Raw genomic sequence first — 27,386 nt, forward strand, 5'->3', positions numbered from 1 at the left:
GAATAGTTTAGCCAAATGAGAAACGGTCTAGTAGCCCATGTTGAGTTGGAACATGAGATTGTGAAATGGACTAGCTTAATTACGAATAGCTTAGCACTCATTTGCAATACAGTACTCAAACGGTGTAGCGTTGCGTTAAACGGCTCAGAGTAACGTCGAGTAGCACAGCGTACGCACAAACGGTGTAGCGTTGCGTCAAATGGCTCAGCGTAATTTAGAATGGTACAGCGTACACACATATGGTGTAGCGCTGCGGGAAATGGCTCAGCGTAATGTCGAATGGTACAGCGTACATAAAAACAGTGTAGCGTTGTGTGAAATGGCTCAGGGTAATGTCGAACGGTACAGCGTACATACAAACAGTGTAACGTTGCATGAAATGGCTTAGCGTAATGTCGAATGGTACAGCGTACATACAAACAGCGTAGCGTTGCGTGAAGTGGCTTAGCATAATGTCGAATGGCACAGCGTACACACAAATGGTGTAGCGTTGCGTGAAATGGCTCAGCGTAATGTAGAATGGTACAGCGTAGACAGAAATAGTGTAGCGTTAGGTCGAATAGCTTTGCAAAACATCAGACGCTATATCTGAACATTAAATTGCTTAGTATTACTTGAAATATTTCGATGTTGTGGCGAATCGTCGTGGCGTGACGTGAAGGCCATGCCATTCCTTTATTAGCTATTCTATCCTGCAGCTGATCCTTAAGCCATATTTGTATTTGCTGATCTATACGACATCCTTGTATTTTTGGTGGTGACAGCCGCCCATAGTCAACGTTATTGAATAATTGGAATTGTAGCTTCAAAACAATCCTACATAACAGACTCCTGCTGCATGCATGAGCCGATTTCAAACTCTTGGCAACTTTAATTATCACCACTAATCGGCGTTACCACCAGCGCCTTCGTTTGGAGACTTGGCATATTAACTCCGCCCACGCTCCTTTAAATCGTGACGATGGCGGTTTGCTTCCTGACGCCTATTTACACCTCGTCAGAAAAAAGGCCGCTAATTAGTGATTATATAAAAGGACCTCTTGTTACAGCGTTTAGATCACCCCTGATGAAGGCACTAGACAGGAGTGTCGAAACGTTGGGTCTATGAATTGTAACTTCTTCTGTTACATTCATTAAATCTGCAAACCAGAGTAGCATCAAACTATGTCTTGGAAACTTTTTGCATTTAACAAGAAATTGGAATAGAAATGGCACGTTTCCTCAAAGCAGGTGTAATACATTCTCTGTAAATTTTGGTCGAATCGACTTTAAAGGGTCACAGACATGTTCAAATTATTCTCAGGGATTTTTTTTGATAAGCATTCGGTATAGAAAGGACACGTCAAAGAGGGCGCCAAGTGAAGAGAGATGAAATTTATTTCACACACTTTATAGAACTCTACCCTAAAGAACTATCCCTTACAGTTGACAGAAGTAACTAATTGAAGCAAGTGCAATACATGCTGAAAGAACGACATTTCTCATAAAGACTACTCTTTTTAGCATGCAGAGCCTTGATCAAGCCATCTAAATATGCCAAATATAAAAAGTTTTCAATATAAATAATTAAATACTGTCAGAGGAGTTTCCTGTTGCCCTACCTATTAGTTTTATTTATCTTTAGTCAAGTCGAAACCGCGCGCCATCGATCGCGAGCCATCACGCTTCGCACGCACTTATTTCTACTTATCACGCACGAGAGTGCAGTTTTGCGTGAGGTTCATCCCATTGAACATTCTGGGCTAAGAATAAAGAAATGGGAAGAGAGGGGAGAACATACAGCTCTGATTCAAATTATCAAGCGTAACCCATTCTCTCCCTTTTTTTTGTTGTTGTTGTTGTTTTCAGGAATGAGTTAGGGCCTAAATGAGTTAGGACCTAGGTTAGAACTAAATGAAAATTCCTAAAAAAAGACGAACTGTTTTAAAGTTAAGTTTCATTCTTGACGTGCTTGTGACATCTGAATTAGTTCAAAGACATGTTAAACAAACGACTAAAGATCAAGGTATAATGATATACAGTATCCTCGAAAAACAAGATTTGTGTTTCAGCCTTTAACTTCTTCCACAGTACCGGCTGGCACAAACTTGGACCGGTTTCAGTCTGTATACAAAGAAAGAACTGCAATTCCGTACGTTGATCATAATGTGGTGGTGACAACAGTTTTGATAGCCACTAAAACAAACTTTTCTAGAAACGACTCCTTCGTCAGCTGTTGGGTGTGCTCCGTCCATCCAACCTGGCAAGTCCGTTCCACATTTATGGTGCGGTAGGCAGTGAGTAGGTATACTCGTTCCTGCGCCCGCCGAGAATCTGTACCAGTCTTCTGTCAAATTTCTATTACATTTTCGGTCACCGCGACCAACATCGCTGCGTCGATCGGAGTCATTCAGAATCTTGTACTGATTGCATTCTGAGGGAGCTAAAAATGAAAATGTATTGGAATACTCAAGCATGTGGCTTTATCAAAAGCGAAATGTTCTGATATATTATGAAAGATGGTGGAGGCGAGGACATTGGCAAAGAAAACATTTTTGGGCGGGGAGGGGGTGGAGGGAATTTGAAAAAAGATGGGTTCATATTTCCTCAAATTCAGAGTCGCTCAAAACCTTGTACTGATGACGTTCTGAGATACTTGAACATTAAAGGTCCTTCGAAACATTCACGCATCTAATGATATGAGGAGTGTAAAAATTTAAACAATTGCCTTGGGGAATAATAGTGCTGAGGACGACAACAGTAAAGACAACAACATATTTGTTATTCCATTACTGCATCAATTAACCAAATAAATTCAAGAGGACGCGCACAAAATATGCCACGGTACACAACGGTATTATACTGCAGAACAAGGCAAAAATACAGAGCAACACACGTTGATTTTTCTTTCTTGCGTTTGTTAGGCTTGACTTGTAAAGAAATGAACTATTACGCGCGACAACTTTTTTAGTTTCATGGTTTCATTCGTGTTGTTTTCGTCTTTTGCGTACTCCCTATGCGATCGATACAATGTAGAGATAAAGCCGCAGGATGTAATTCGCAAACTCCAATCAAAATATTAAAACGTGAAATAATAGTGGAATCATATATCTCTAATTCGATGGTTTAACATATAGCACGAGCGAACATTTTGCTCATTGTTCGTATTTTTCTACACAACTTCTACGTAAAATACTACACAACTCGAGAAACATCCACGCTTACTCTGAACTAAACCATCGAATAAGGCGTATTTATAAAAAGTCAAAGGAGTTATTCTATTTTTTTTAAATTAATATACATTTAGACAATACTGACACTATTTACCCTCGATCCCACGTGTAACATAGAGCATGCGCCAAAATGATCGAAAGGACACTTAACGTTTCGAAAGCTTTATTTTCGGCCGGTCATCCTAGATTAGGGGTCAAATAAGTACAGAAGATCCCCTGCCGCGAATCCTAACTCTGAGCCTTTACGTACGAACATGAAGAACTATTTCAAAATATTTCATTCGCTCTTCAAGAACAAACCTAAGAATTACCAACCTATATCACACAGAGTTCCAAGGTACCCCCCAGGGCAGTCACACTCGAATCCATTGACAAGATCTCGGCATGTTCCTCCATTGTGACACGGATTAGCGCTGCAATCGTCTATATCTGCAATTCCAATTGTGATTGGCTTAGCTGAGCATGATTCGCTACCTTACGCGTCGCTCCAATATTTTGTTGGGGAATAAACACTTCATGAAATGTTCAATTACTCGCAAGAAAAGGGACCTAAGAGGGTTCAAGGACTTTTAAGAACAAGAAAAACTCGTTATATGGGATTATTTATTGCAAGATACCCTCAGTGACTTCAGAAACGGGTCTAATCAAAATTTGCCAGGAGATTATTTTCTTTTTTGGTTTTTTTTTTTTTGGCAGTTATTGGTTTCTGTAGTGTCGCAGCTGACTATGGAATTAGGAACTATTTGTGCTCTCTCTTAAGTCCTTGAGCTCTTGAGGTACAAGTGACAAATTCTTAGTTTTGCTAGATGTCAAAACATCGAAATGAAAGACTGGTCAAAATTGAGCCAAAATAGTCATAGGCTGAAGAGGATAACTTGGATTTCAGATGGTGTTATCCCGTTCCTTTCAAATATCTTACCTGTTTCGCATTTTAACCCAGTAAAGCCTGCAGCACAAAGGCAGCGGTATCCGTGTGGTAAAAACCCGGATTGACATGTCCCACCATTCATACAAGGCATGGTTCCACATGAGTTCTGGGAAATGATAAATGGAATAAAAAATTCAAATCAGACTGAAGTAGACAGGAGGATTAAAGGAGAGTACGAGAAGAATCTATGAACGTGATTCTTTCTGGAATGATAAAAAGTTAAGGTTTGCAAGCTGTAACTCATTATTGCCATAGCTTTTCTCAGTTTCCCTTGAATGAAGCGACATGAAGAACTTCAGCTCTTCATTGGAATATGCTGATCTGATAGTTTTTAATCATTCATGTTCCTGGGTGGAGAGAGACATGGTAATAGTGATGTGTCTTGCCCAAGAACATGATATAATAATTGGGCCAGGGCGTGAATCATTCGACATGTGCTGATTGCAGTGTCCCCATCAACGAGGAACTATAATATTGGACCGCTCTAATGAGACATCATTTAGTACCTTTATAAAATTATATATGGTCCGACTGCTATGACTTTGTATCTGTTTCTTTCATTGAAGGGAAACTTGTGCTGAAGTGACATCAATTCAAGCCCTGAAACTGTCCTTTGAATAAAGCGTCAAACCTTCAAAGAGGGGGGCTTCATTGATTGTTCTATGAGAGGGTCACATTGGGGCGGCAGCATTTATGGCTAACGATAAAAATTTTGGCCATTTTACCGCTAACGGTTAATAACCTCCATTATTATACATTAAACTTACTATGAAAATTCTAATTGGACGACAGCATACATTCAATTTACAATGACGAACGAAGTTGACATTATCATGTCGATTTCAAAGTCTGCCTTGCTTCTAAGCCCGTCGTCTGCGTTGTGTTCTCACACTTATGACAAACCCAGAGAGAAGTGTTTTCTTTTTCAGATTGTTTTAAAAAATGTAGAATAAAACAATCATTTCAACAGTTAAAGTTTCTTTACGACTAACGATTAGAATTTGTCAATATTTACGCCTATTTTTAAGGCTAAACTTTTTAGCCGCTTTACGGCTAACGGTTATCCCTATAGAGATCCTTTTCTAGGTGCAAAGATTATAAAATTATAGGAAACTTTTATATACCTCAGCTCCACGATAAATGAAATTCACTCTCGGTTTTAAATCATCCGGATGTTGTATGTCTGTCGAATTGTTTAATTCACAGACTTCATCTCCTGCTACTCTCTTACCAAAGTTGTACGATACGCATGCGTTCTCCAGATAACACTGAACTCTGCACGAATACTCAGAGTTTAAGGTAATTGTTCTTATGACGTGTTTTTCCAGCGCTGAGCCATCTTTAGCTTCCAAAAACTGCAGTATTCGGCAATTATCTGCAATAAAAAGTATGTTTTGAAAATAAGACTTCGATAAGATCTCGCTATCAATTATTTAACGGCAGGTTGTTTCGTCTTGTTATAAATTATAACAGGATGTTATTTCCTAGTTTGGAGGAAAAAACGGACTGAGAAAACACATCGGCTGAGATACGCGCTGAAGGCAGACGCCACACTTAAGAAAATTATCTCCAAAAGCCATCAGGGCGTTTTAATTTTGAGAAACTGCTTTCCTGATGAAGACTGGAATTCGACTTATTGACATTTGAAAGGACCAAAATTATCATGAGTGACGTTCATCGATGAATGAGCTAAAATAATTAAGGAGGCCCAACCCGCTAATCTAACCACGACTTATCAATGACAAACTATATCCATACTTTTAATATGTGGAAATTCGAATTGGGGGAAAAAACTTCCTTTTTTTAAGCCTTAATTTCTTATCATATAATTTATGTCAACAATTCACACGATTTCAAATTTAAAGCGTCATGACAAACCAACCGTCCTTCATAAGAACAGATTAAATGTAAATTCTGCTTCAGCTACTCGACAAACGACAAATCATTTCCGCATTATTTACGGAAGAAGATGATAGCTCACCAAAGAGGCAGGGAGGTGATTACTAACTCGCTTTTTCGCGTTTATTTCTAACAGACGCAGGGGTAAGCACAAACATCATACTCGACACAATTGTATAATTTTCTCAATAATAGCAAAAAGGATTTATCTTTTGGTCACTCGGCAACGGAACGAAGAATAATGCATTGATCATTGAAATTTTTCTTTATGAAAACAGGACCAAACTTACAGAACAAATCTTTAACTTAGTGAAGCATGTCGCTGATACAATCTATTTTTTAGAAGAAAACCACATAAATTGCAATCGTGATTAAAAAAAAAAATGTTGATCAGTTGTTCCACCATAAGGAAAGATATCACTCCAAGTATCAACAATAAAACTGTTTTACACAGTTCCTCATTGGCTTGAATTCTCTCTTGACAAAATACGAGCAGAACAGTTTGCCTCTCCAATATAAGTCCCTTTGCAATCACTGAGGATATGCCGTGATGAAAATAGAAATGACGTCACGTTTTCAGTGTTTATTAACGTTAATCGATGTTTGTTATCCTGGTGGGAGTTTCGCAATTGAATAGTAGCTTACGATATTGTTATCACAAATATCACAAAATGAAGAGAAAATTCTATTAAAGCCACAAAATGACTTTTGGAGGTTAATCTATTCTAAGCGAAACGGATAAAAGACAACAATCACCTCTTCTCGGCGAAAATGGTGAGTGAAATAATAGTCGAACCTGCATTTGGTGGCGTCGTATTAAGCAGTCATTTGTTAAAGTCTCAAATACGTTTCCTCTTCATCACAGTAATAATTTTCACCTCTATTAAGCGTTCACTTCTATTAGGCGGTCGCGGTCACCCTTTACAAAGCTAAGTCCTGTTTTCATCGTCCTCCACCAGTATTTAACGGTTACTGAAAGCGGGACTGTTCCAGTAAAACTAAGAATGATCTTTCCAGTAATTTTGAATCCACGTTTCTCTCCCAAAATCAAAATAAGTAGTATTTTCGAGCGAAATTCTGTACATTAAGTGGTCAGTGATGTATTTAGCGGTCAACCCGTCATTCACCGTGGGTGACCGCCTAATACAGGCTCGACTGTAAAAAAATTTCAACCAGGAAAAGTAGCTCAATAAATTGAAATAATACATACATTCTGAAGAGCTCGCTCTGAGAACCCTAAGCCCAACATGGACCCCCAACAGAACAAATCGGTCCGAATTAGACTAATAAAACTTTCAATGAATATCAGGTCAAGGTCGCTTATCTCAAGATGGGTTCGACGCTTCGTGTAGAGTAATGTTTAAGGATTTTTATGTCAGGGTAATTTTGCAATATCAATTAAGTTAACAGCGTAAATTGGCCACCGTAAAGAGTTTAGCCCTTCGTTAGCCCCTCGTCAGAGCGAATGGGGGAATTGTGGATTTTTATCTGTCATTTTTTTCAAATCGGCTCTAATACCTCCAGCTGGTTTTGCTTTTTCATTATTTAAGATAACTTCCCTCTCTAATCAGCCCCCCTCCGATAACGAACTTACGAAAAGAGAAAATGCGTCAAGAACAGCAAGGTTCTCTTCCCCCACCCCTCCCCTTTACTTCTTTCTAAGGCTTTAAGTTTCTATCAATCTTCGATTATAGGTTCCCTTATACCCTCGCTTGAGGAAAAGAAAACTATAACATAAAACGCGTTAAGATAATATTCCTATAAGGATGCTACGCAAATGGTTACACCGTCAAAGTTTTGCTCAATGTTCAATACAAAATTATGTTTGTGTTTATAAAAACCCCTGTTTTGATTTGTGTTGGTTTTTCAATCAAACAAATGCATACTATGTACGATATTCACTGCAGCTAAGCCATAATTCACAGAAACATAAATTACTTCAATTCTATTTTTCAAAACGTTAATTAAACAACCCCCACCATCAGATCATGACCTCGGCTAGCAGCCAAGCGGGAACTTAAGGTTTTCAGAGCGTTTACGACAACTAAGGATAGATGGAGTCTCAATTCTATTTAACAATATTGATAAACACAGAGGTCAAACGTCTGCGAATGTACCAACGTATTATCCATTATGCTTTTAGGCCGTTGGAACTCAGTGGTATCAATAAAAGCCATTTCAGCAGTAGACATTCCACGAGGTGGCTCTTCTTTCCCCTGTTTCCACTGGAATTAAGAATGTTTGTTCTTGTGGAGGGAGGAAAACCGGAGAACCCAGAGAAAACTCTCGGAGCAACGACAAGAACCAACGACAAACTCAACCCACATGTCTAATATCACTTTACCATTATTTTTCTGGGTCACAACATGAAACTAATGATTTATTGAAGAACGCAACTCATTTCTAGCTAAAGTCAACCTGTTCGGCCCCACACATGTCAGCTTTATTATGGTTTTCAAGGGGATTGTTAGTCAGAGCGATGCCTTAAGGGTCATATCATAATAGTTATTATTTTTCTTCAGTGGCTCTCTTCAGTTTAGGAAATATAATCAAACTGATCCTTTGTTTTGTTGGCAGAAAACAACAGTTCGACAGCCAGCTCTTGCATGCCACCCGTTAAACGCTTTTGTTTGCTTATGTCTTCTTGTGAAATAGCCACCCACTGAGAAAATCTATCAACGTTATTGAATAATTGGAAGTGTAGCTTCACAACAATCCTACACGTGAGACTCCTGCTCCATGCATAAGCCAATTTCAAACTCTTGGCAATTTTTCGCATTGAACAAGAAATTGGAATAGAAATAGCACGTGTCCTCAAAGCAGGTGTAACACCGAGTAAGACAGGGAAAGTCAAAGACACATGCAAAGTTACGATACATGCACTTAATTACACGTATTACAAAACTTCTACCTTGAAAAACAATCACCTGGTGTAAGCATCAAAATTACATCATCTTTCATCATATACTGATTGGAGTAGTTGCTTACTGAAGAAACTAATTAAATATAATACCCGCTAAGAGAATATCATTTCTCATAAATTTTCACTGGTATAATTCTGCAAAGTCTTGATCAGGCCTCCTTAATATCCTAAATGAAAATTCTTAAAAAAAGGACGAACTCTTTTAAAGTTAAGTTTCACTCTTGACGTGTTCGTGATATCTGAATTAGTTCAAAGGCACGTTAAACGATCGACTAAAGATCAAGGTATAATGATATACAGTGTCCTTAAAAACAAGATTTGTGTTTCAGCCTCCAACTTTTTCCGCAGTACCGGCTGTTACAATATTGGACCGGTTTCAGTCTGTATACAAAGAAAGAGCTGCAATTCCGTAGGTTGATCATAATGTTGAGGTAACAACATTTACCATATCCATGAAAATAGACTTTTCTGGAGGCGACTCCTCCATCAACTGTTGGGGTATGCTCCGTCCATCCAACCTGGCAAGTCCGTTCCACATCTTAGCTTCGGTGGGCAGTGTGTAGGTATACTCGTTCCTGCGCCCGCCGAGAATCTGTACCAGTCTTCTGTCAAATTTCTATCACATTTTCGGTCACCGCGACCAACATCGCTGCGTCGATCGGAGTCATTCAAAATCTTGTGCTGATTGCATTCTGAGGGACCTAAAAATGAAAATGTATTGGAATACTCAAGTATGTGGCGTTTCAAAAGCGAAATTTTCTGATACATTATAAAAGAAGACTTTTTTTGGGGGGAGGGGGTTGGAGGGAATTTGAAAAAAGATGGGTTTATATTTCCTCATATTCAGAGTCGCTCAAAACCTTGTACTGATGACGTTCTGAGATACTTGAACATTAAAGGTCCTTCAAAACATCCATGCATCTGATGATATAAGGAGTGTAAAAATTTAAACAACTGTCTCGGAGAATAATTGTGCCGGAGGACGACAACAGTAAAGACAACAATATATCTGTTATTCCATTACTGCATCAGTTAATCAAATAAATTCAAGAGGACGCGCGCAAAATATGCCACGGTAATAAACGGTATTATACTGTAGAACAGGGCAAAAATACAGAGCAACACACGTTGATTTTTCTTTTTTGAGTTTGTTAGGCTTGACTTGTAAAGAAATGAACTTTTACGCGCGACGGTTTTTAGTTGGTCACATAGAACACTTACATGGTTTCGTTCGTGTTGTTTTCGTCTTTCGTGTACTCCTTATGCGATCGATATGATGCACAGGCCGTAGGATATATTTCGCAATCTAAAATCGAAATAGTGAAAAGTGAAATAATAGTGGGGTGAGGATTAGTGACAAGGATTAGTGCTGCATTCGTTTATATCTGCAATTCCAGTTGTGATTGGCTTAGCTAAGCATGATTCGTGTTGTGTCGTCTAGACTCAGTCAAGTTACTTCTTTCATTGCTATTGCTCAACAGAATTTTATTAAAGAATCAACAAGCTATATTCACAATACAGTACTAGGAATCAGTAATACTACTTTTACATAGGAATGTACTTTTACAATCATGTACCGATCGTGTCTTACAGGATATAGCGTGACTATAATAACGCTTAGGTAACGCAATACACCACAATTCGCTGCCTTGCCTGTTGCTCCAATGTTTTGTTGGGGAATCAAAAAACGCTGCATGGGACGATTAATTACTCGCAAGACAAGAGTGGTTGCTTTAAGCTACCCAAGGGACTTTAGAGGGTCTTAGGACCTTTAAAAACGAGAAAAACTCGCGACGAAGAATCAGTTATTTCAAGATATCCCAGTGACTTCAGAAACGGGGGTAATCTAGTTGTAATGTGGAGAACGAACACGAAAGTAAATAAAAGTAAACGGCCATCACGAGCACATGGTCTGCTCTTCTGTTTAATCCAGAATTCCATTGCTTAAATTACATGCATGACGTAATGTGACGCCAATGTCACACGACACCGCATTGCTCCTTTCCTTTAGCTAAAGAATTCGTACACAAAATTGTAGACAAAAAATTTATAATATTACTAAGATTATAAAAGTGCTCTCAAATAAAGACTAAAGCGACTGAAAGTTACAGAGTACCGTGTCTTCTAAATAAGGAATGTTCGTAAGTCTCTCTTAGTAAGACGTGTTTGAAATCAGAAATGTTCAACAGCAATGCTCATAATCAACGTAAATATTAAACAATGTCTGATCAAATCTCTTGAATAAGTCTCTTGGTAGGCTTGGAAAAACGGGTAGACCTTCGAAGCACGCCTTCAGTTAAGGTCTCAGCACAGTCGGTAGGGTCAATAGGCCTAACGTCTGCATACTTCTAACACGAGGTAGGTGCAGAAGACAGGGGACCGGTTGGCATGTCCAAATCAGTAGAAGAACCCTCAAGTGTATCACTGAACAGTGTGATGGGTTCACTAGTCAGAAACCTCATGAAGTGTGATGAATTGCGAGTCACTTTCGAGTTAGGACCTTCTGCTGTTAACATGCTGTGATGCTTGTCTGTGACAATAAGTGGAGTGGGGTGATAAGGTGTTGACAGCTTTCCTCGCCTTGGCTGTTTCACTAAAACAATGTCTCAAACTTGGATGTCACATTCTCTGATAGCTCCCTTAGACTCAGTATGATACTTCATCTTCAACTTTTGTTGCGCATCTTGTTCACGCGAAGCTACAGGATCATACCAAAGTCTGTAGGCATCACTACAGGGCAGGGTTGCTTGACCCTGATTGATCGTCCAAAAAGAGCAGTAGCTGGGCAACACCAGTAGTACTATGAGGGGTAACACAATAGGTGCGGAGAAACAGATACATTTGTTGCTTCCAGTTTGTAGTGGTGCGAAGTACCTTTCCAAACGACCTCATGAACCTTTCAACTTTGCCATTTGCCTCTGGCCATAAGGGGGCGACTTTTCGGAATACAAAGCCACGATAGTCACCAAATTGTGCGAACTCATGCCCATTGAGGGAGGGACCGTGGTCAGTTTTCACGACTTCAGGAACAACATAAGCTGCAAATGTGCGGTCCAGCTTGGGAATCACAGCTTTGGCAGCAGTTGAATGCACAATCTCAATATCAGGGAACCTGGGGTAGTCATGTATCACGACAAGAACATAGAGCCCAGCCACTTCGCAGAAGTCGACGCTGACTTGGTGCCAGGTACCACAAGGTAACTGAGTCATTTTCAGAGTTTCGCGGGAAGGCTCCGGTGCAGCAATTTGACATTCTTGGAAACCAAACCTTTGAACGTTACAGGCTACGTGTCTTAACTATTCCTTGGTGGCCCTCGTGCACTAATTCTGCCACTCGCTTCTGAAGGACTTTAGCTATCACCATGCGGTTTCCACGGAGCGCAATTTTTCCATCCACTGAGATCAGTTTATTACGAACATTAGCAAAGATTTTGAGAGTGCTTGTGTCGACAGTTGTCGATCCTTGCTGAGGCTTGTGAAGTCGGACTGTTGAAGATTTGCAGCAGGGGCTTGTGACGAACAAGGTTGAATTATCTGCGACTTAATTTCGTTATCGATGTTAGCAAACTCACATGTAGATGCCAGTTGACGTAAACGAGAGTGATAAGCATTCCTCGATTCACCATGGATTCTGTTTCGCTTGCTGAAAGTTGCAAGTTTCATACTCGACATTCTTTTCGGGGTCGACGTACTCAGTAAGTTTCTCTTTTGCCGTTTCAAAATCATCTCCGCTCTGCGGCAAAGTCTCGAAGATGTCACACACCTTTTCTTCAGCATAATAAAGTAAAAAAGCGCTTTGCCTCGTTTTGTCCTTGATGTCAGCAGCAACAGACAGATTTTCAAGCCGTTTCATCCATTTTCGCCATCGTTGAGCGATTGCACCATCTGCGTGTATACCGAACGAATCGAAGCTTAGAAGACAAGAAGCCATCACAAAGACTGCGGAGATTGACCTGAAACGACGGGCCGTCCTCGTTGCCAATGTAATGTGGAGAACGAACACGAAAGTAATTCACAGTAAACGGCCGTTACGAGCATATGGTCTGCTCTCTATTTTAATCCCAGAATTCCCTTGCTGAAATTACATGCATGACTGCATGACGTAAGTTGACGCTAGTGTCACACGACACTACAATCTAAATATACCTGAAAATGGACAGATGCTCCGTTTTCACCTGTCCACACTAAAAAGGAGCGTTTTAAAACGGTGCGTTTTCAAAAGACTCCATTGTGAAACCGCTTTCGAAAGTTCCCGTTTATATCAATGTATTCGGGCGTCTAAGTATGGATGACTGGCGAAAACACGTCAAAAAGTATGCGTTTTCAAACAAAAACGCAGTAGTGTGGCGCGGGCCTAAATTTACCACGATCACTCTAATTATATGAAATAGTTATTTGTACAAACTGAAAATGTGAGTTACCGTATTCAGATAAAGGTCCAGTGAGGCCCGCAGCACAAGGAAGGTGATGTCCCTGACGGGAAAAATACAAATGAAAATTGCATCGTTAATTCACAACTGCTACCGCTACTGTCTGTAGCTTAAAATATCATAAACGAAATATGATCTTCCCGCCAAACAATTGTGTGTTTCTGAAATGAACCCTGCAGAAGTGAAAAACATGTAAAGGTTACGATTTTAAAATTTGGACTAAAACACGTGAAGAGAAACCAAGTTTAAAGATTGAAAGGGGTAGACTTAGAATTCTTAGTAAACCGTCGAATACTGTAAAAAAAAAACAATATGCAAAAAATCCCCTTCCGTTAAATATTCATGGCAGCCATTTCCAGCATCATTAAAAAAATTGATAAAAGGAAACCTTTCCAGCTTCTGATGGGTTATGCAAGGCTTAAACTAAAGAACTATGTACCTTCACGAGCAAAGAGAATGTCACCCCTTTTTAATCATCAAAGTTTGTATTCTGATCGACGTATCCATGTTTGTTTAGTTCACAAATTCCTTTCTTGTTTACCTCGGATAGCTCTCTGAAGTTTGTTGAAGTACACCACGAGTTTCTGAGGCACCAATGATTGCATGACATAAAACTGGGCGATTGAAACTGTTTAACGACATAACCATTAAGCCGAGTATTTTCTCGCGTCTTAAAGAGACCCGAATTAGTACAAGTGGCGTGTTTTGTAAACATTATTCCTAGAACAAGGATCAAAAAGACATTTTTCGCTGCACCCATTACTCGACGGACACGCGCAAAGTGAATCATGACTTAGAGTGAAACTCGAGAACATTTTTCGTCCTTCACGAAGCAAAACTCAAGTTAAAATGCGAGGGGACAATTTGTCGATTCCTGCTAACAGGCGTTCGTTATCTTACGTCTGGGAAAATTAAGAGTGACGCTTGACCACATAGAGGCGTTTAAATTACAATATCCTTGACATGCAATATTTTCAAATGAACAATTAAGTTTATTCATTCCACGTTTAAATTTTGTATTCAGCTTCTTGTCGTCAAGCAGCGCTATTGTCTTTACAGTGATGATTTTTCTCATCAAGAGTATTTCACAAAGTGAGTCGAGAAAGAAAGAAGAAATAGAGTCTCTTGTTTAGGAAGAAGATGACGGAGACTTAAATAGCATTTTGCAAACCTCTTTGTTAATACTAATACTAATAATAATAATAATAATAATAATGATAATATGATAACAATAATAAATAATGGGATTTTAGCAGTGGACATTCCACGAGGTGGCTCTTGTTTCCACCGTCTCCACTGGAATTTGGAGTGTTTGTTCTTGAGGAGGGAAGGAAACTGGAAGACCCAAAGGAAAACCCTCGGGGCAAAGAAAAGAACCAACATTAAACTCAACCCACATGTCAAACATAACTTTACCATTATTTGTTTTAGTCACAACACGACACTCATGATTTATTAAAGAACGCAACTCAATTTTGGCTCACGTCAACCCATCCGGCCCCACACACGTCAGCTTTATTATGGTTTTCAATGGGATTGTGAGTCAGAGCAATACCCCAAAGGTCATGTCATAAAAGTCATTATTTTTCTTCAGTGGCTCACTTCAGTTTAGCAAATTTGATCAAACTGACCCTTTTTTTTGCTGGTAGAAAACAACAGTTCGACAGCCGCCTATTTGTATGCCACCCATTAAACGCTTTGTTTGCTTATGTTCTTGTGAAAACTCATAAGCCGATTTCAAACTCCTAGCAACTTTTGCATTTAACAAGAAATTGGAATAGAAATATCACGTGTCCTCAAAGCAGGTGTAATACATTCTCTGTAAATTTTGGTCAAATCGACTTTAAAGGGTTACAGACATGTTTAAATTATTCTCAGGCATTTTTTTTTCGGTTAGCATTCGGTGTAGAGAGGACAAGTCAAAGAGGGCGCCAAGTGAAAAGAGATCGATGAAATTTATTTCACACACTTTATAGAACTCTACCCTAAAGAACTATCACTTACAGTCGACAGAAGTAACTAATTAAAGCAAGCGCAATACATGCTGAAAGAATAACATTTCTCATGAAGATTAATCTTTTTATCACGCAAAGCCTTTTCAACATGAATAATTAAATACCGTCAGAGGAGTTTCCTGTTGCACTACCGACAGTTTTATTTATCTTTAGTCAGGTCGAAACCGCAAGTCATCGATCGCGAGCCATCACGCGCTCGCACGCACTTATTTCTACTTATCACGCACGAGAGTGCAGTTTGCGTGAGGTTCATTCCATTGAACGTTCTGGGCTAAGATTTAAAATTAGAAAAGATGAGAGAAAATACAGCTCTGATTCAAATTATCGAGCGTAAACCGTTCTGTCCAGCTTTTTTGTTTTGTTTTCAGGAATGAGTTAGGGCCTTGAAATTTTAATTAGCAGCAGTTAAAAGTCTAAGACGGCCGTTTAAGATAGCCAACTATACGTGAGGATTTTATATCCACAAATTAAATGTCATCTAAGTCACTGCGCAAGTAGAACTCTGAAAAACTTAAGCCCTTGAAATGTTTTGAACTCATATTCACTGTTGCTGAAAGCCAAAGACAACTAGGAAATATGATATGTTGTGTAAGATGGAACGGCTTTCCCCAACCGGAATGAAACAGTTCTATAAATACCTACAAAAAATTTATCTTCCCCATTCGTTTTAAGATCCGATCCATTTGTGAGCCGATCTCACGCTCGCTATGACCATTTCCGTTTACTATAACAGGACTTTATGTAACAAGTAGCTCGAGGCCTCAAAGCAGCTGTGATACTTTCTCTGCAAGTTTTCGTCAAATTTGAATATATGTATGGCAAATAAGTTCAACTTTTTTTTAGAGGGGAATTCATTGAGAACAACTCTAGGATCTCTAGCGACAGGGAAAGTCAAAGACACTGCAAAGTTAAGAAAGATGCACTTATTTAAATCAATGAGCATCAAAATTACATCGTCTTTCATCATATACTGATTGAGTGGTTGCTAACTGAAGAAACCAAAGTAAATATAATACCTGCTGAGAGAACATTATTTCTCATACATTTTACTGGTATAATTCTGCAAAGTCTTGATCAGGCCTCCCTTATGTTCTAAATGAAAATTCTTAAAAAAGGACGAACTGTTTTAAAGTTGTGTTTCATTAGTTTGCCTTTAGTTCTCTTTAACGGCAGGTTAAACAAACGACTAAAGATCAAGGTATAATGATATACAGTATCCTTAAAAACAAGATTTGTGTTTCAGCCTCTAGCTTTTTCCACAGTACCGGCTGAAACAAACTTGGATCGGTTTCAGTCTGTATACAAAGAAAGAGCTGCAATTCCGAACGTTGATCATAATGTTGTGGAAACAACATTTACCAAATCCACTAAAACAAACTTTTCTGGAAACAACTCCATCATCAACTGTTGGGTGTGCTCCGTCCATCCAACCCGGCAAGTTCGTACCACAAATTAGGCCACCTGGAATGCATTGTGTAGCTATGCTTGTTCCAGCTCCCGCCGAGAATCTGTACCAGTCTTCTGTCAAATTTCTATCACATTTTTTGCCGCGACCAAAATCGTTGCGTCGATCGGGGTCATTCAGAAACTTGTACTGATTGCATTCTGAGACAGCTAAAATTAAAAATGTATCGGAATACTCACGCATGTGACTTTATCAAAGGCGAAATGTTCTGATATCTCATTAAAGATGGCGAAAGCGAGGACATGGGCAAAAAAAAACCCCTTTTTTGGGGGGGGAGGGGGGGAGATTTGAAAAAAAATGGGTTTATATTTCCTTCAGATTCAGAGTCACTCAAACCTTGTGCTAATGACGTTTTGAGATACTTGAACATTAAAGGTCCTTCGAAACATTCATGCACCTGATGATATCAAGAGTGTTAAGTTTTAAACAACTCCCCTTGTGAACAGCACTGGGGAATAATTGTGCCAGAGGAAAATAACAATAAAGACAACAATATATCTGTGAGTGCACTTATTATTCCATTACTACGTCAATTTATCAAATAAGTTCATAAGGACACGGAAAATATGCCACGGTAATGGACGGTATTACACTGTAAAACTGGGCAAAAATACAGAGCAACAAAGTGGTCCAAATGAACGATCCAAACTTTTGAAGAACCGAACTTTTACATGCGACAGATTTTTTCGTTGGCCATATAGAACTCTTAAATAGTTTCATCCGTGTTGTTTTCGTCTTTCGTGTACTCCTTATGCGATCGATACGATGCAGAGATAAAGCCGTGCGATATATTTCGGAGTCTAAAATCTAAATAGTGAAAAGTGAAGTAATAGTGGGATAATAAATCTCTTATTCGATGGTTTAACATATAACACGATCGGACATTTGGCTCATTGCTCGTATTTTTCTACACAACTTCTACATAAAATACTAAACTAGCAAAATATCTGCGCTTACTCTAAGTTAAAACATCGAATAAGGTCACATTTTTGGTTACCGCGACCAAAATCACTGTGTCGATCGGAGTCATTCAGAATCTTGTACTGATTGCATTCTGAGGGAGCTAAAAATGAAAATGTATCGGAATACTCAATCATGTGACTTTATCAAAAGCGAAATTTTCTGATATCTCATAACAGATGGCGAAAGCGAGGACATGGGCACCGAAACAATTTTTTGGGGGGTGGGGGTGGGGAGAATTTGCAAAAAAGATGGGTCTATATTTCTTTCAGATTCAGAGTCGCTCAAAACCTAGAACTGATGACCTTTTGAGATACTTGAACATTTAAGGTCCTTCGAAACAGTCATACACCTGATGATATCAGGAAAGTAACGTTTTAAACAACTGCCTCGTAGACGGCACTGGGGAATAATTGTGCCAGAGGACAACAACGATGAAGAAAACAATATATCTGTTATTCCATTACTGCATCAATTTATCAGATAAATTCATGAGGACGCGCGCAAAGTATGCCACGTTTATAGACGGTATTACATCGTAGAACAGGGCAAAAATACAGAGCAACAAACTTTGATTTTTCTTTTCTGCGTTTGTTAGGCTTGACTTGTGAAGAAACGAACTTGTACGCGCGACAGATCTTTTAGTTGGTCACATAGAACACTTTAATGGTTTCGGCCGTGTTGTTTCGTCTTTCGTGTACTCCTTCTGCGATCGATACGATACACAGAGAGGGCCGTAGGATGTATTTAACTCAAATGTAATGAATGAATGAATGAATGTAACTCAAATCATAATATTAAAAAGTGAAATAATAGTGGAGTCATATATCCCTAATTCGATGGTGTAACATATAACACGAGAGGACATTTTGCTCGTTTCTCGTATTTTTCTACACAACTTTTACATAAAATACTACTCAACTCTCAAAACATCCGCGCGTACTTTAAGTTAAACCATTGAATAAGGTGTATTTATAAAAAGTCAAAGGAGTTATTCTATTTTTTTAATTGGATATACATTCAGACACTGCTGACATTATTTACCCTCGATCCCACGTGTAACAAAGAGCATGCGCTAAAAATGGTGGAAAGGACACTTAACGTTTCCGAAAGCTTCATTTTCGGCTGGTCATTCAAGTTAAGGGTCCAAATGAGTACAGAAGATCCCCTGCTGCTAATCCTAACCCTAAACCTTTTACGTGCGAACATGAAGACCTATTTCAAAATATTCCGTTCGCTCTTAAAGAACAAACCTAAGAATCACCAACCTGTATCACACAGAGTTCCAAGGTACCCCTCAGGGCAGTCACACTTGAACCCATTGACAAGATCTCGGCATGATCCTCCATTGTGACACGGATTAGCGCTGCAATCGTCTATATCTGCAATTCCAATTGTGATTGGCTTAGCTGAGCATGATTCGCTACCTTACGCGTCGCTCCAATATTTTGTTGGGGAATAAACACTACATGAAATTTTCAATTACTCGCAAGACAAAGGACCTGAGAGGGTTCAAGGACTTTTAAGAACAAGAAAAACTCGTTATATGGGATTAGTTATTGCAAGATACCCCCAGTGACTTCAGAAACGGGTCTAATCAAAATTTGCCAGGAGATTATTTTCTTTTTTGGTTTTTTTTTTTTTTCTGGCAGTAATTGGTTTCTGTAGTGTCGCAGCTGACTATGGAATTAGGAACTATTCGTGCTCTCTCTTACGTCCTTGAGCTCTTGAGGTACAAGTGACAAATTCTTAGTTTTGTTAGATGTCAAAACATCGAAATGAAAGACTGATCAAAATTGAGCCAAAATAGTCATAGGCTGAAGAGGATAACTTGGATTTCAGATGGCGTTATCCAGTTCCTTTCAAATATCTTACTTGTTTCGCATTTTAACCCAGTAAAGCCTGCAGCACAAAGGCAGCGGTATCCGTGTGGTAAAAACCCGGATTGACATGTCCCACCATTCATACAAGGCCTGGTTCCACATGAGTTCTGGGAAATGATAAATGGAAAAAGAAAAATTCAAATCAGACTGAAGTAGACAGGAGGATTAAAGGAGAGTACGAGAAGAATCTATAAACGTAATTCTTTCTGGAATGATAAGAGGTTAAGGTTTTTGAGCTTTAGCTCATAATTGCCATAGCTTTTCTCAGTTTCCCTTGAATGAAGCGACATGAAGAACTGCAGCTCTTCATCGGAATATGCTGATTTGTTAGTGTTTAATCATTCATGTTCCTGGCTGGAGAGCGGCATTGTAACAGTAATGTGTCTTGCCCAAGAACATGAAAACATAATTGAGCCAGGGCGTGAATCATCCGACATGTGCTGATTGCAGTGTCCCCATCAATGAGGAACTACAATATTGAACCGCTCTAATGAGACATCATTTAGTCCCTTTATAAAATTATATATGGTCCGACTGCTAGGACTTTGTATCTGTTTCTTTCATTGAAGGGAAACTTGTGTTGAAGTGACATCAATTCTAGCCCTGAAACTGTCCTTTGAATAAAGCGACAAACCTTCATAGAGGGGGGCTTCTGTGATTGTTCTATGAGAGGGTCCCAATGGGGTGGTGGTATTTATGGCTAACGATAGAAATTTTGGCCATTTTACCGCTAACGGTTAATAACTTCCATTATTATACAGTAAACTTACTATAAAAACTCTGATTAGACGACAGCATACATTCAATTTACAATGACGAATGAAGTTGACATTATCATGTCCATTTCAAAGTCTGCCTTGTTTCCAAGCCCCTAGTCCGCGTTGTGTTCTCACACTTATGACAAACCCAGAGAGAAGTGTTTTCTTTTTCAGATTGTTTAAAAAAATGTATAATAAAACAATTATTTCAACAGTTAAAGTTTCTTTACGACTAACGATTAGAATTTGTCAATATTTACGCCTATTTTTAAGGCTAAACTTTTTGGCCGCTTTACGGCTAACGGTTATCCCTATAGAGATCCTTTTCTAGGTGCAAAAATTGTAAAATTATAGGAAACTTTTATATACCTCAGCTCCACGGTAAATGAAATTCACTCTCGGCTTTAAATCATCCGGATGTTGTATGTCTGTCGAATTGTTTAATTCACAGACTTCATCTCCTGCTACTCTCTTTCCAAAGTTGTACGATACGCATGCGTTCTCAAGATAACACTGAACTCTGCACGAATGCTCAGAGTTTAAGGCAATTGCTATTATGATGTGTTTTTCCAAGGCTGAGCCATCTTTAGCTTCCAAAAACTGCAGTATTCGGCAATCATCTGCAATAAATAGTATGTTTTGAAAATAAGACTTCGATAAGATCTCGCTATCAATTATTTAACGGTAGGTTGTTTCGTCATGTTATAAATTATAGCAGGATGTTATTTCAAAAATTTGGAAGAAAAAACGGACTGAGAAAACACATCGGCTGAGATACGCGCTGAAGGCAGACGCCACACTTAAGAAAATTATCTCCGAATGCCATCAGGGTTTTTTTAATTTTGAGAAACTGCTCTCCTGATGAAAACTGGAATTCGACTTATTGACATTTGAAAGGACCAAAATTATCATGAGAGTGACGTTTATCAATGAATGAGCTAAAACAATCAAGCAGGCCCGACCCGCTAATCTAACCACGACTTTTCAATAAGACAAACTATATCCATACTTTTAATAGTGGAAATTCGAATTGGGGGAAAAAAATTCCTTTTTTTAAGCCTTAATTTCTTATCACATAATTTATGTCAACAATTCACACGATTTCAAATTTAAAGCGTCATGACAAACCAACCATCCTTCATAAGAACAGATTAAATGTAAATTCTGCTTCAGCTACTCGACAAACGACAAATCATTTCCGCATTATTTACGGAAGAAGATGGTAGCTCTCCAAAGAGGCAGGGAGGTGTTTACTAGCTCGTTTTTTCGTGTGTATTTTTAACAGACGCAGGCGTAAGCACGAACACCATACCCGACACAATTGTATAATTTTCTCAATAATAGCAAAAAGGATTTATCTTTTGGTCACTCGGCAAAGGAGGAACGAAGAATAACGCATTGATCATTGAAATGTTTCTTTATGAAAACAGGACCAAACGTACAGAACAAATCTTAACTTAGTGAAGCATTTCGCTGATACAATCTATTTTTAAACTCACCTTCCGAAAGAACCACATAAACTGCAATCGTGAATAAAAAAAAAATGTTGATCAGTTGTTCCACCATAAGGAAAGATATCACTCCAAGTATCAACAATAAAACTGTTTTACACAGTTCCTCATTGGCTTGAATTCTCTCTTGACAAAATACGAGCAGAACAGTTTGCCTCTCCAATATAAGTCCCTTTGCAATCACTGAGGATATGCCGTGATGAAAATAGAAATGATGTCACGTTTTCAGTGTTTATTAACGTTAATCAATGTTTGTTATCCTGGTGGGAGTTTCGCAATTGAATGGCAGCTTACGACATTGTTATCACAAATGTCACAAAATGAAGAGAAAATTATATTAAAGCCACAAAATAACTTTTGGAGGTTAATCTATTCTAAACGAAACGGATAAAAGACAACAATCACCTCTTCTCGGCGAAAATGGTGAGTGAAATAATGGTCGAACCTGCATTTGGTGGCGTCGTATTAAGCGGTCATTTTTCAAAGTCTCAATACAGGGTAATTTTGCAATATCAACTGAGTTAATAGCGTAATTTGGCCACCGTAGAGAGTTTAGCCCTTCGTTAGCCCCTCGTCAGAGCGAATGGGGGAATTGTGGATTTTTATTTCAGTCATTTTTTCAAATCGGCTCTAATACCCCCAGCTGATTTTTCTTTTTCATTATTAAAGATAACTTCCCTCTCTAATCAGCCCCCCTCCGATAACGAACTTACGAGAAGAGAAAATGCGTCAAGAACACCAAGGTTCTCTCCCCCCACCCCTCCCCTCTACTTCTTTCTAAGGCTTTAAGTTTCTATCAATCTTCAATAATAGGTTCCCTCATACCCCTCCCTTGAGAAAATGAAAACTGTAACATAAAACGCGTCAATGTAATATTCCTATAAGGATGCTACGCTTATAGTTACACCGTAAAATTTTTGCTCAATGTTCAATACAAATTCTGTTTGTGTTTATAAAAACCTCTGTTTTGATTTGTGTTGGTTTTTCAATCAAACAAATGCATACTATGTACGATATTCACTGCAGCTAAGCCATAATTCACAGAAACATAAATTACTTCAAATCTATTTTTCAAAACGTTAATTAAACAACCCCCACCATCGAATTACTGACCTCAGCTAGCAGCCAAGCGGGAACTTAAGGTTTTCAGAGCGTTTACGACAACTAAGGATAGATGGAGTCACAATTCTATTAAACAATATTGATAAACACAGAGGTCAAACGTCTGCGAATGTACCAACGTATTATCCATTATGCTTTTAGGCCGTTGGAGCTCAGTGGTATCAATAAAAGCCATTTTAGTCGTAGACATTCCACGAGGTGGCTCTTCTTTCCACTATTTAAGAATGTTTGTTCTTGTGGAGGGAGGAATGAGAAAATCTATAAACGTTATTGAATAATTAGCAGTGTAGCTTCACAACAATCCTACATAAGAGACTCCTGCTCCATGCATAAGCCGATTTCAAACTCTTGGCAATTTTTTGCATTTAACAAGAAATTGGAATAGAAATATCACGTGTCCTCAAAGCAGGTGTAATAAACTCTCTGTAAATTTTGGTCAAATCGACTTAAAAGGGTTACAGACATTTTTTTTTTGATAAGCATTCGACGTAGAAAGGACAAGTCGAAGAGGGCGCCAAGTGAAGAAAGATGAAATTTATTTCACACACTTTACAGAATTCTACCCTAACTAAATCATCACTTTGGGTCAACTTAAAATTGACAGAAGTAACTTATTAAAGTGAGTACAATACATCCTGAAAGACTAACATTCCTCATGAAGATTAATTACCCTTTTTATCATGCAAAGCCTTGATCAAGTCTTCTAAATGTGCCAGGTGTAAACCGTTTTCAATATAAATAATTAAATACCGTCAGAGGAGTTTTCTGCTGCCCTACCTATAGTTTCATTTATCTATGGTCAGGTCGATCGCCAGCCATCACGCATTCGCACGCACTTATTTCTATTATGAAAATTGCATCATGATACGTGATTTACTGATTGGGTCAACTGTAAACTGAAGTAACTGGAGCAAATGTAATACATGCTGAAAGAATGACATTTCTCATGATATTTACTCTTTTTATTATGCAAAGCCTTGATCAAGCCCTCTAAATATACTAAACATTTAAAGCTTTCCAATACCGTCAGAGGAGTTTCCTGTTGCCTTATCTAGTTTTATAAATTTTTGCGTCAAGTCGAAACCGCGAGCCCCCATCGATCGCCAGCCATCACGCATTTGCATGCACTTATTTCTACTTATCACGCACGAGAGTGCAGTTTTGTGTGAGGTTCATTCCATTGTATATTCTGAGCTAAGAATAAAGAAATAGGAAGAGAAGAGAGAAAATACAGCCCTGATTCAAATTATCAAGCGTAAACCGTTCTATCCAGCCTTTTTTTCAGGAATGAGTTAGGGCCTTGGAATTTTAACCTGCAGTTTAAAGTCTAAGATAGTCGTCTAAGGTAGCCAACAATATGAGGATTTTACATCCATCGATTAAATGTCATTTAATCGATGGATTATAACCTAATTTTTTCCACAGTACCGGCAAGGACAAATTGCAACTGGTTTCAATCTGTATACAAAGAAAGAACTGCAATTCCGTACGTTGATCATAATGTGGTGGTGACAACAGTTATGATAGCCATGAAAACAAACTTTTCTGGAAACCACTCCTTCGTCAACTGTTGGGTGTGCTCCGTCCATCCACCCTGGCAAGTCCGTTCCACATCTATGGTGCGGTAGACAGTGAGTAGGTATACTCGTTCCAACCCCCGCCGAGAATCTGTACCAGTCTTCTGTCAAATTTTTATCACTTTTTCGGTCACCGCGACCAAAATCGCTGTGTCGATCGGAGTCATTCAGAAACTTGTACTGTTTGCATTCTGAGGTAGCTAAAAATGAAAATGTATTGGAATACTCAAGCATTTGGCTTTATGAAAAGCGAAATGTTCTGATATCTCATTAAAGATGGCGAAAGCGAGGACATGGGCACCAAAACAATTTTTGGGGGGGTGGGGGTGGGGAGAATTTGAAAAAAGATGGGTCCATATTTCCTTCAGATTCAGAATCGCTCAAAACCTAGAACTGATGACGTTTTGAAATACTTGAACATTTAGGGTCCTTCGAAACATTCATACACCTGATGATATCAGGAAAGTAACGTTTTATATTTCCTTTCATATTTCCTTTAGATTCAGAGTCACTCAAAACCTTGTACCGATGACGTTCGGAGACACTTGAACATTGAACGTCCTTAGAAACATTCATGCAACTGATGATATCAGGAGTGTAACGGTTTAAACAGCTGCCTCGTAAACAGCACTGAGGAATAATTGTGCCAGAGGAAAATAACAATAAAGACAACAGTATATCTGTGAATGCACTCATTATTCCATTACGGCGTCAATTCACCAAATACGTTCATGAGGACGTGCGCAAAATATGCCACGACAATAAACGGTATTACACTGTAGAACAGGGCAAAAATAAAGAGCAACAAAGTAATCCCAAAGACGATCCAAATTTTGATTTTTTTTTTTTGCGTTTTTTAGGCTTGACTTGTAAAGAACCGAACTTTTACGAGCGACAGATATTTTCGTTGGTCACATAGAACTCTTACATGGTTTCATCCGTGTTCTTCTCGTCTTTCGTGAACTCCTTATGTGATCGATACGATGCACAGATAAGGCCGTCCGATATATTTCGCAATCTAAAATCAAAATAATGAAATAATAGTGAGACAATAAATCATTTATTCGATGGTTTCAGATATAACACGAGTGGACATTTTCGTCATTGCTCGTATTTTCCACACAACTACTACATAAAATACTACACAACTCAAAAAATATCGACGCGTACTCCGAATTTAACCATCGAATAAGGTGTATTTATAAAAAGTCAAAGAAGTTATTCTATTTTCTTTTTATGGAACATACATTCAGACAGTAATGACACTATTTACCCTCGATCCCACGTATAACATAGAGCATGCGCTCAAAATGGTCGAAGGAACACTTAACGTTTCCGAAAGCTTTATTTTTGGCCGGTCATCCAAGTTAAGGGGTCAAATATGTACAGAGGATCGGCCCTGCCGCTAATCCTAACCCTAGAGTCTTTTACGTATGAACATGAAGAACTATTTCAAAATATTCCGTTCGCTCTTAAAGAACGAACGTAAGAATCACTGACCTATATCACACAGAGTTCCAAGGAACCCCCTAGGGCAGTCACACTTGAATCCATTGACAAGATCTCGGCATGATCCTCCACTGTAACAAGGATTAGGACTGCATTCGTTTATATCTGCAATTCCAATAGTGATTAGCTTAGCTAACCACGATTTGCTACCTTGCGTGTCGCTCCAATGTTTTGTTTGGGGAATCAATATGTGCTGCATGGGACGCTTAATTACTCGCGAGACAAGAGTGGTTGCTTTAAAAACAAGAAAAACTCGCGACGTAGGATTGGTTATTTCAAGGTAGCCCAGTGACTTCAGAAACGGGAGTAATCTTTGTAATGTGGAGAACGAACACGAAAGTAATAAAAAATAAACGGCCATCACGAGCACATCGCCTGCTCTCTATTTAATCCCAGAATTCCCTACATTAAATGACATGCATGACGTAGTGTGATGCTAGTGTCACACGATACTACATTCCTGTTTTCCTTTAGCTAAAGAATTCGTACACAAAAATGTAGACAAAACATCTGTAACAATAGTAAGACAAAAGAAAAAAACTGCTCTCAAATTAAGACTGAAACGACTGAAAGTTACGGAGTACTGCGTCTTCTTAATAAGGAATGTTCGTGAGTCTTTCTTAGTAAGACATGTCTGAAATTATAAATGTTCAACAGCGATGCTCGTAATCAACGTAAGTATTAAACAATATCTGATCAAATCTCTTGAATAAGTCTCTTCGTAGGCTTGGGCAATCGGGTAGACCTTCGAAGCACGACTTCAGTCGAGGTCTCGGCACAATCGGTAGGGTCAATAGGCCCAGGGTCTGCAAACTTCTGACACGAGGTAGGTGCAGAAGACAGGGAACTGGTTTCCATGTCAACATCAATAGAAGATTCCTCAAGCGAAATAACGGTGTGACGGGTTCACCAGTCATAAACCTCTTGAAGTGTGATGAATTGCGAGTCACTTTCGAGTTAGGACCTTCTACTGTTAACATGCTTTGATTCTTGTCTGTGACAAGAAGTGGAGTGGGATGATAAGGTGTTGACAGCTTTCCTCGCCTTGGCTGTTTCACTAAAACAGTGTCTCAAACTTGGATGTCACATTCTCTGATAGCTCCCTTAGATTCAGCATGACACTTTATCTTCAACTTCTGTTGGGCATCTTGTTCACGCAAAGCTACAGGATCATACCAAAGTCTGTAGGCATCA

The 27,386-nt window shown here is 38.8% G+C and overlaps 2 protein-coding genes and 1 long non-coding RNA gene across 3 annotated transcripts in view; 1 reads left to right on the forward strand and 2 right to left on the reverse strand.

Annotated features, from left to right (window-relative positions):
• The window catches only part of LOC149053765 (oncoprotein-induced transcript 3 protein-like), a 32,789-nt gene extending 10,623 nt beyond the window's left edge, over positions 1-22,166 (reverse strand). Inside the window, exons 1-3 of the mRNA XM_089211188.1 lie at positions 21,973-22,166; positions 5,265-5,515; positions 4,132-4,246 (exon numbers count right to left, since the gene is read on the reverse strand). Coding sequence (XP_089067314.1) covers positions 4,132-4,246; positions 5,265-5,515; positions 21,973-22,039 — 433 coding nt within the window. The 5' untranslated portion in view covers positions 22,040-22,166. The remainder of the gene's footprint in view (positions 1-4,131; positions 4,247-5,264; positions 5,516-21,972) is intronic.
• On the forward strand, positions 6,634-9,059 carry LOC149053767 (uncharacterized). The gene is made up of 2 exons (XR_016188227.1): positions 6,634-6,813; positions 8,183-9,059. It is a non-coding gene; the product is annotated as an uncharacterized LOC149053767 (long non-coding RNA).
• Positions 22,167-24,403: 2,237 nt separating the features above from the next.
• Positions 24,404-26,402, reverse strand: LOC149053768 (pancreatic secretory granule membrane major glycoprotein GP2-like). Its single transcript, XM_089211467.1, has 2 exons — positions 26,184-26,402; positions 24,404-24,883 (listed from the first exon to the last, which is right to left on the reverse strand). The coding sequence occupies exons 1-2, from the start codon at positions 26,389-26,391 to the stop codon at positions 24,516-24,518; spliced, it is 576 nt and encodes a 191-aa protein (XP_089067593.1). The 5' UTR covers positions 26,392-26,402; the 3' UTR covers positions 24,404-24,515.
• Positions 26,403-27,386: the final 984 nt, after the last annotated feature.

This window comes from Pocillopora damicornis, chromosome 1 (assembly GCF_964200805.1).
Source record: "Pocillopora damicornis chromosome 1, jaPocDami1.2, whole genome shotgun sequence".
In the NCBI taxonomy this organism is placed as follows: domain Eukaryota; kingdom Metazoa; phylum Cnidaria; class Anthozoa; order Scleractinia; family Pocilloporidae; genus Pocillopora; species Pocillopora damicornis.